At 39.2% G+C, this 9,076-nt stretch overlaps 1 protein-coding gene across 1 annotated transcript in view; it reads left to right on the top strand.

The window, feature by feature from the left end:
• Positions 1-9,076, top strand: part of UTP6 (UTP6, small subunit (SSU) processome component, homolog (yeast)) — a 19,983-nt gene that overhangs the window by 9,536 nt on the left and 1,371 nt on the right. The window contains 14 exon segments of the mRNA XM_010002776.1: positions 487-528; positions 607-699; positions 1,301-1,348; positions 2,124-2,187; positions 2,709-2,827; positions 3,430-3,507; positions 3,914-3,995; positions 5,250-5,331; positions 5,917-6,098; positions 6,914-6,993; positions 7,333-7,410; positions 7,548-7,727; positions 8,033-8,113; positions 9,048-9,071. Coding sequence (XP_010001078.1) covers positions 487-528; positions 607-699; positions 1,301-1,348; positions 2,124-2,187; positions 2,709-2,827; positions 3,430-3,507; positions 3,914-3,995; positions 5,250-5,331; positions 5,917-6,098; positions 6,914-6,993; positions 7,333-7,410; positions 7,548-7,727; positions 8,033-8,113; positions 9,048-9,071 — 1,233 coding nt within the window.

The following is a 9,076-nucleotide window of genomic DNA, read 5'->3' as shown; positions in this document are numbered from 1 at the left end:
TGGGAAGGGGTTTTGTGGCTCCCAGGAGGGGAGCGGCAGGTTCTGGAGGCCGCTGCTCCCCGGGGGCGCCGCTCGGGCACACGCGCTCCATGACACACCGGGCGTGGAGCGGGGCCGGGAGCCGGGGAGTCCTCTGGTGTCTTTTTCGTGTAGTTTCTTTCTCCAGGGAGCATCCCTGTTCCCTGATGTACTGTCAAGCTGTAACGAAGTGTATTTCACTTTTTTGTTATGTTGGAAGTTTTTGTTTCTAGAAATAGGCAGCATGCTGACAGCTCAGGTCTGAATACCGTGCGCGGTGCTAACACTCAGGCTTTCAGTTAGTCTTACAAGTGTAGTGGTCTGGCTGAAAAACTTTGCTTCTGTCTTCCTGGGTGTAATTTTTATGGTGTGCCTGATTAGCTATAAAAAAACCTTGATCTGTATGTTTTTCCTTACTATTATCTGTCTCTTAATTTGCCTTTAAGTGTGTTTTTCTCTCCATTCTAGTATGAAATTAATCTGCTGGAACTGATCAAGAAAAGAAGAGCAGTAAGTTGTAAATTATTCAGAGTAAAAAATATCCCACATTTTTTACTACAGTGAAATTAATACTTTCTGTCCTCTCAGCGCATTGGATATTCATTTAAGAAGGATGAAATTGAGAACTCTATTCTGCATAGAGTCCATTGCCTCTTCAACCGTGCTACAGGAAAGTGGAAAGTGAGTTGGTTTGTTTGTATTGATAAGTTGAAAAATGCCCTTTTGCTATGTAAAATATATCTAGATATCATTGCTGCCAAGTATTTGCAATAATGCATAAGAATGTAATAGAAGAACTAGGTGTACATTTGGTCTTTGAGTTACCAATAGCCTAGATATGGATCAGTCATGTCAAATAGACTGTTTTGTACACAATATTATGCCCTTTCTGCATCATTAGTCCTCAACTATCTGATAGTGTGAGTGTTATTTGATACATGCATCATTAGTCCTCAACTATCTGATAGTGTGTTATTTGATACACGTGATGGTGAAACCTAAGTGAGGTGCCAAGGAGCCATTACAGTGAGCTCTCTACTGAGTTCCTTGTAAGATGTGATTGGAGAAGCTGCAAGGGTGTTTCTTGAGATGGGATGTTTTTCAGGAACCTGAAGAATTTGAAGATCTGGGAAGAAAGAAACTCAAATTTGAGAATCAAAATCCCTTTTCCCTGCATGCCATGTCGTTGCACCAAGGGCATCTTGTTTGCTTGTCAATATGTAAATGGTTTTATGCTTGCCTTATTGTAAGGTTGATTCTCTCCCTGTTGCATTTCCAACAGGATGACATCCAGCTTTGGCTTTCACATGTTGCATTTTGCAAGCAGTGGGTGAGTTTTCAAAATACTAGTTGTACCTAATTTGGAATGCTATCTTGGTGTGCAACCAGGCAACTGGAATTTGAATTAAATGTCAGACTTTACTGCCACATGCTGTATTACTGAAATCATTATGATAGTATTCTTGGAGCTGCCTAGGATTTTCACTGATTTGTGTGAGAGTAGAATTTGCCTCAGAATGAACTTGTATAAAATTTACTTCTTGTGGGTAGCAAAGGTGAAGTTGATTTCATTGTTTCTGGAGTTAGGGAGAACTGTAATATTGATTATACCTTCTCTGGAGTGAATGGATCACCTGTGTGAAATGTGATTTTGTTTCCAACATTTCCTAGAGTGGCTGTGCTGAAAACTATAATCCTGGTGATTCTGTCGTTTTTAAACTTACCTGTGCCAGTCTTCACATTATTATTAGCATTTGGTCATTGTCCTTCCTGTACTGAAGGTGATCTTGTCATAGTAAAGCAAGTGGCCACAGGAAAAAGTAGTCTTCACCTCAGAAGTGGTCAGTTTGTCACTTAGGCAAAGTTTGTGTGTTAGCTGTGTTGTTCAGAAAGGTCCGAGTTAATCATGCTAATCTAGTCTGGGAACATTGGAAAGCTTGTCAGTATTGAAGAAACAGAAGAAACTTTCTACTGAAGATACATTAGCAGAGAAATGTCTATTCCAGTACAATTGCATTACAACTTGTAACCTTTCCTAATGAAACTTCAGTGCTGATGATTCAGTTGGTACAAGAGTAGGTGAAACAAAGCTTCTTCTTTTACAGAATGCAAAGCATCAGCTTAGTAAAGTGTTCTCTACCATGTTGGCCATTCATCCCAATAAACCAGGTAAATAAAACAATTGCAAGTGCTGCATAAATGACTAAGTATAAATTATATAGTGTTGGTTTAAGTTCCTAGAGATCTCAGTTGAAGGTATTGGGGTAAAAGTTCCTATTGGCTTGGCTTTGCTGCTGCTTCAGAGAGAAGGGTCTGATAGGTTGTGCTGAGCAGTCAGAAGATGATGGGGAATGCTCATGGTCTGAATGACTATTTCCTGGGTAGACTGGGTTCTAGGTAAATATTTCAGACTTAGGAGATGTTGAATACTTGTTGTTGCTTTTTGGCTACTGAAGACATTGTTGGATCTGTAGCTATACCAGATTAAACTTGTTGGATCTGAAAGCTAAGTAGCTTTTAGTCCTTTGACTCAGTTTAAATGGAAGATAATCAGTCTTATTCCATTGATGAGCTCATGGGTTATGTTGGGGTGGGTACATTGAAGAAAACCAACCTGTGTAGCCTGGAGAGCAGCTTCAAAATGGGTTCTCCTGACCTTAAAGTGAATTTATTTGTGTCATCTGTTGCAGCACTGTGGATTATGGCAGCAAAATGGGAAATGGAGACCCAGCTCTCGTCAGAAAGTGCAAGGCACTTGTTCCTCCGTGCTTTGCGCTTCCACCCAGAGTGCCCAAAGATTTACCAAGAAGTGAGTTCGTGTTGTCTCCTATGAGCAGTTATTTCATCAACTAGAGCAAATCAGTCCAGCATATTTCTTGTATCAAGCTGAGAAAACTGGAAAAAAACTTGATTCCTCATCAGAAGGGAAATTACTTTACAAAAACCAAACAACACAACAAAACCAAAAAAAACCCTTTGTATTGGCAGTTTTTTTCAGGTGTTTAAAATATCCTGTGTTTATGTCTGCAAAGCAAGGGTTTTACACTTTATGGATGAATGTGTCAATTGCCTTTTAAAGTACTGTATGCTCTGATAGGTCGTAGTTCTCTGGATTAGATCTGCCATCCCTAGCCTTGGCTAGGGAACATGGTTTTCTGTGAGAGCAAGTTAAGGTTTAAAGAATTACCTGAAAGTGGTAATTTCTAGATGTGGAAAATTTCTGAGTAAGTATGTGGGGCAGATAGCTCTATGCACAAACCTGTACAAACCTAGGATCTCACCATATGTTGGAAGTTGGCAAAGTCCTGATTTGTAGCCCATCAGACAGGGCTTGTTACTATGTTTGTAGATGTAGGTGTTTTATCGTTTATCCCCAACCCTCACTCAGTCATTCCATTCTCACTCTTGCAGTATTTCAGAATGGAGCTGATGAATGCTGAAAAACAGAGGAAGGAAAAGAAAGCATTTGAACAAGCAAAGATGGACTTGGTAGGTCAGCTGAACTTGAGATACTGTCTGCTTGTGTGTCACACATTTGAGTGTCTGGTTTCAAGTATTAATGCTTTGTTTGAGAACAGCTTAGAGAAAATCTTCATTCACACCCTGTGCCTGTGTTAACCTCTCTAAGTGTTGACTGATGCTCAGCTCAAATACTTCATACATTGAGTTTTCTTTACATCTGTAAAGTCTTTCTGTTGCATCCTCTGGTTTGAAGGTTAATAGCAATTTCTGGAACTGACTCTATTTCTTTCTAGTTGACTTGTTCAAGTTAGATAAAGATAGACTTAGATGAAGAAAAACATTAATAACTTCTGATGTTTTTTTCCATTTTTGCAAAAGTGGTTGCTTGGAAAGGAAGCCAACTTTTTCAGTTATGTTATACTTGATATTGCAGGGGGAATTCAGTTATTCTGAAGAGATTCTCAATGGGGAAATGGCTCGCATCATCTACAGGGAAGCTGCTCAGAAAATTAAAGGTGATTTAACATTTCTTGTACTATTCCTATTCAATAGGAAAATTGTCATCTTTAACTCAGCTCTCCAGTAGGGAATACAGATTGACTTAGTGCTAGTGGACACACATGAGGTATTTCCAACTATACTGTTTATTGAGTAGAACTTAGATAATGCCAAAGTGTAAGTTGATAGTGATGATAGTTCTGATTTCATGACTGTTCTGTAGGCTGACACCTCTTCCAGTACAACAGCTTTTGGGCTGAAGTGACAGAAGTTCTGGGTTTACAGTCTCAAGACTTGTTTTTTTGCTTAGAAAAACAAAGGGAGGACAGTTCAGAATTGCCCACCTGTTTGCTTTGTTGCTTACTGAACATTAGATCACAACAGATCAGCAAGGCACAGAAGGGACAGCTAGGGACAGAGAAGTAAGAATTCAGACTAAGAATGAAACAGGTTAGATGATTTTAAATTAACTAGGCTTGGTAAAATTCACCCATTTTATTGAGACAATTGGATAAAATAACTGCAAAGTAGTAGCAGATACCTTTGAGAAACCATGATAGATAAGGGGATTTTGTAAGACAGTGAAGAAAATATAATAACAGCATTGAAAATTGGAGGGGGAAAAAGGACATGAGAGGAAATGACAGAAAGATGGCTTACTTTGAACTCCTGGAGGCATACTGAAATAAATAGAAATACAAATGATTTGTAAGCACCCAAAAATAAGGATGTGAGTAATGATTGATAGAGATTTGAGGTAAGCTAGTTATACCAAGTTGTTTCACTTCATGTTCTCAAAGGTAAGTGACAGAGGTACAGGATGGATGGATGTAGTTCATTGACAAATACTCTGTGCAGCTTTGGAGAGGTCTGTCTCAGCTGTGGAGCATTCTGTGTTCATGGCAGAGTCAGATGAAGGATCAGAGGAAGTGCTGATTGAATTTGCAGGTAGAACCAAGCTGGAAGAATCTAAGCATGTCAGGACTAGTTAATCACTTTGCAGTCAGAGATGTCCTGCCCATTGGCTTTTTTTTTTGTAACTGGTAACATGAAGTTGTGAAGGATATAGTCAGACCATCAACATCATAACACAGGGCTTATCATATGGGTTCAGCACTGAGATTTAGAGAAAAAAAAAAGGGTATCTGTTACTTAGGCAGTTAAATGTTACCTGTGTCTAGACAAAAGCTTGCAAAGATACAGAAATGCAAAGTATGCCATGGATGCAATTACTCCACTTGATATTTTTCTTCACTCTTTTTGAAATGTAGGTGTTGAGTTCCATCTGGCTGTGCTTTCCATTGCAAAGCTCTTTGATTTTACCCAAGATATGCAAAAAGAAATTCTGGAAAGGTGAGGTGTGGCTTTGGGTTTTTTGTTTGTTTTGTTTTTAAGAAACATACTCCCATGATGGATAGTGAGTTAACAGATTAGCAACTAAAGGCTGTTTAGGGAAACAGTCTTAAGGCTGTGGGAAATCCTTTAAGGAAATCTAAACACAAGGCAAAAAAGCTTTTTAGAAAAGGTTACCTGTATCTTAACTTCAGAAGAAGTTTTGAGAAGCTGCTAAGAAAAGTTTAATTGAAGTAAAGTTGTCTCTGAATATGACAACACTTAGTTTCTGTAAATTTACTTTAGGAACTGTGGATTTTCCTGTGTACTTGGGGGTTTCCATCTTTTAATTTCTCCAGTTCCTCGTCTCTCAAAAGAAAGATCTCTCTTGAAAATTTTCTGTCCCTGGAGAATATCCAAGTTAAATAATAACCCAAAATAGACAAATATTTTGTCTTCCTCTTGTGGAAAGGTAAAATGTGTTTTCTCTGGCTCTGGGTTACTCTAGAAATTAAGTACATTACTATACCAATATAATAACCCTTCTGAATGTGCTTATGGGAGAAGAATGGCAGTTGAGGGGTGTTACAGACATGGTGTGTTTAGTTTGCAGGCCAAGTATGCTGATGATCCCCTTATGTGGGACTACATGGCCCGTCGTGAGCTGGAGCTGGGGTCCCTGCAGTCCTCAGAACACACCACGAAACGGATGAAAGTGTCTGAAATGACCCAGAGAGAGGAACGATGCTGTGCAGTCTTTGAAGAGGCTGTGAGAGCTGTCCCAACAGGTGAAAAGTACTGCTTGCATTTAAAGATCATTTTTTTCACTGGTATTTTAGCGTACTGTGAAAGTTCTGAAGTAGGTGTTGGCAGGCTCTACTGTAGCTGAGAGTTTTTAGATGCTACCTTTTTTGCAATTGAGTTTCTTTGGTTGTTTTTCAGTGCATTTGTGCACTGGAAGAGCCACTTAACTGAAGGTGCTTTTCTTTGCTTGTTTGCTTTTATTATTGTGATTTAAACAATCAGGTGAATTGAAGCACACAGATGAATAGAGGTTTGGGAGCTGTAAATGAAAAAATTTGCTAAATAAAGGAAATCTGTAGAACTTGAGTATGTTGCTGGTTAGCTGTGAGTAAGCAATGTTCTTGAGTTGGTGGTGGAGTGGATATCCAGCTTCCACCTCTGGCATTGTCCTTGCTCTCAGGAGGCTCCCAAAGGTCTGCCTGTGGAGTGGACTCAAACTTGCTGCTTTTATAGACTTTGGAGGGAAGGATTTCCTTGACTGCCTTTTAGTGTCCTTCCACTTGCAGCCCTGTTGAAAACTACAGGCAAAGGGTGCACTGAGCATCAATTGTGACAGCATGTGCTGACGGCTCAGCTGAGAGCTTGATGCTCTTTAGAAAGAGCTATTGGCTGCAGCTTATGCTGGGAAGCTCTTTTTAAGTGTCAATGTTAAAAATGTAGGGCCTCCTTTATAATACAATATTTAAAATCAAAGTTGGCTTTACCTGTTAGTGCTTGGATTTTCTTTCTTGGATTTCTTAAATATTTGTGTATATTCTTCTGTTTCTATACATGTGATCTTCTGCCTTTGATTCTGCAGAGGACATGTGGAAGTGCTACATCACTTTTTGCTTAGAGAGATATAACAGGAAAACCAACAGTGAAGAATTAAAGCAAAAGGTAAAAGCCTATTGTGGGCACCTTAATGGTGCATCTAAGCTTGAGTGTGACTCAGTGAATTAACTAATCATCCTGTGCAGTTGGTTCTCTTTTAATACAGTAAAAAAAAATGCTATTTGTTCTCGTTTGTTCCTTAAGGAGGAAGTGTAATTTAAATGCTCAGATTTCCCCTTTATCTTGAATTGCATGCAGGTACCTAAAGCATTAGATAATGTAATTCCAAATGAAGTTGAGTGACATGTTGATACACTAATTTACTGGGCTTCTTGTCATGCTGTCATCTGGTATATGCAGGAATAATGCTTATTTTCTTTACATTTTCTTCTGTGTTGTTCTTAGAGGCTGGAGAGGACACTGAACGTGTTCAACAAAGTCCACGAGTCCAGACTGCTGCCAGAAGTTCTCTACAAGCAGTGGGTAAGAGTTGACACAGAAAATTTGATTGTGAGGCTGTTCCACACTGCTTCACCTCCATCTTCACCATTTTGAGTTTTTGCTTTTCTAACAAGGTGTTACAAATCTGGTGGTGATTAGCTGTGTATGTTGGGTTTTAGCTTCAGCTGTTACTGGAGTTCAACCTCTTGGAGAAGGCTACAGAGGTGGCAGAAGCTGCAACTGAGCAGTTCAGCCTGTCAGTGGAAATGTGGCAGATGAGGCTGCAGATGCTGATCCAGCTGAAGAGTGACAGTGTCAGCCAGTGTTTTGAAGAAGCCGTTAAGCAAGTGAAGTCAAAGGTCTGTGCTGGTTTGGTGGACTTGCATGCATTAGTCTTGGGCTGGAAACCTGGTATTTATTTGAGAGCTTTTTTTCCTTTGCAAGGCATTCTGAGCCTCTGACCATTTTTAAGGTCAGAAATAAGAACTTGACATTTCACATGTGCACTGCATTCAGGAACAATGTTGTCTTTCTAAGAGCTATGTTTAAAGGACAGTTTTTAATGGCAGCTGTAATACAGAACATGGTGGATGTGTTGCAGTCTGTTTCTGTGAATCAGAGTCACTGTATCTCAATATTTTGATTTATCTGCTTACCTTATTAGGGCACCTTGCCATTATGGACCCTCTGGGTAGAATGGAGTGAAGGCACAAGCAGCAAGGAAGAGACAGAAGCTCTCTACCAGGTACTTAGCTTACAGAAATCTACTTTTTATGACAGTGTGCAAATAAAAGGGAGCAATTTGTGTGTATGGAATGTGTAGCAAATGCTTTATACTGGAGTTACTTCACAGATGTGTTGAAATTAAAGAATTTCAAGTAAGACTGAATGTTGCCAAAAATCAGTTGGACATAGGCTCATACGCACAAGTGTCATCTCCATGTTTCTAAGACATCTAGATGTTTGTAAGCACAGCTAGTGATGGGCTCTTCTTTTCCATTGTGGTCTAGAATTTTCCTTATTTTCAAATATCTATCTGAACATGGAAAAAATAATTTTCCAACCTGTATGAAAACAACCTTGCTACGGAAAACTGAAGAACAAAACTAGGACTTTAATCTCACTGTAAATTCCTTAAATAGCTTAGAGCAAAACATTTCCTTTTACCTGGTGTGTTGGGTTGGTTGCTTTTTTCCTCCCCTATTTACAACACAAAACATGTATTTCAAGTGGAAGCTTGAATTCAATTGCTTGTAGAGTGTTGTGAAACACTGCATGAAGAATGTTAGGGGAAATGCCAGTTGCCAGCTGTATGTAATAATGGAGGAGACACAATGTATTTTAGGTTACAACAAATACTGTAATTTGAAAAATATTTGATATGTTACCTACTGCTGTCTTTCAGACATAATTTGGGATGCTTTTGTTCAGTCTCACTTAGTCTCACTTATGAGGTATGCTCTATGTCAGATGCCTAATTAGGGAGAAAGTACTATTTCATAAACTCATAGAATACTTTAGTTTGGAAGGGGCCTTTTAAAGGTCATCTAGTCCCACTTCACTGCAATGAGTAGGGATGTTTTCAACTAGTTCAGGTTGATTTCTTCAGCCTTGTTGCCTTTTAAATATAGTTCACGTGGTTAGTTTGTGTTTTGATTTTTTTCATTTCACACTTGCAGAGATCCTTGCATGCCACAACTCCTGCTGA

This window comes from Chaetura pelagica, unplaced genomic scaffold (genome assembly GCF_000747805.2).
Source record: "Chaetura pelagica isolate M959 unplaced genomic scaffold, ChaPel_1.0 scaffold47, whole genome shotgun sequence".
NCBI classification, from domain to species: domain Eukaryota; kingdom Metazoa; phylum Chordata; class Aves; order Apodiformes; family Apodidae; genus Chaetura; species Chaetura pelagica.
This window is presented reverse-complemented; position numbering and strand designations above follow the sequence as displayed.